Below are 308 nucleotides of genomic sequence, written 5' to 3'. Positions count from 1 at the left end.
AGGGACCCCAGAAGATACTTTTTACATTATCTTATTTCATGTTCATTTCATATTCGGAAGCTTCGAAATTGCTCGACACTGTTTCGCATTTAGTTTTAGTTATCTTCTTGTTTTCTTCGCATTTCTTTATCAGTATTCTTTTATATTTCACTTATTACATTGCAGAGGTTGCTGAGATGGTTGCCTTCCTGTTGTCGGAGAAAAGCAGCTATATGTTAGGCTCCTGCATTGAGGTGACAGGAGGACATGAAATGTAAACAATACAGCGAGACGAAGCAGGAGAGGTGGCAGACGTAGAAATTATAACG

General features: G+C 38.6%; 1 protein-coding gene across 1 annotated transcript in view; it reads left to right on the top strand.

The window, feature by feature from the left end:
* Window positions 1-308, top strand: part of LOC119585047 (estradiol 17-beta-dehydrogenase 8-like) — a 10822-nt gene extending 10514 nt beyond the window's left edge. Inside the window, exon 7 of the mRNA XM_037933664.1 lies at window positions 166-308. Coding sequence (XP_037789592.1) covers window positions 166-257 — 92 coding nt within the window. The 3' untranslated portion in view covers window positions 258-308. The remainder of the gene's footprint in view (window positions 1-165) is intronic.

This window comes from Penaeus monodon, chromosome 19 (assembly GCF_015228065.2).
Source record: "Penaeus monodon isolate SGIC_2016 chromosome 19, NSTDA_Pmon_1, whole genome shotgun sequence".
Taxonomy (NCBI): Eukaryota; Metazoa; Arthropoda; class Malacostraca; order Decapoda; family Penaeidae; genus Penaeus; species Penaeus monodon.
Note: the sequence above shows the minus strand (reverse complement) of the source record. Positions and strands in the feature narration are given on the sequence as shown.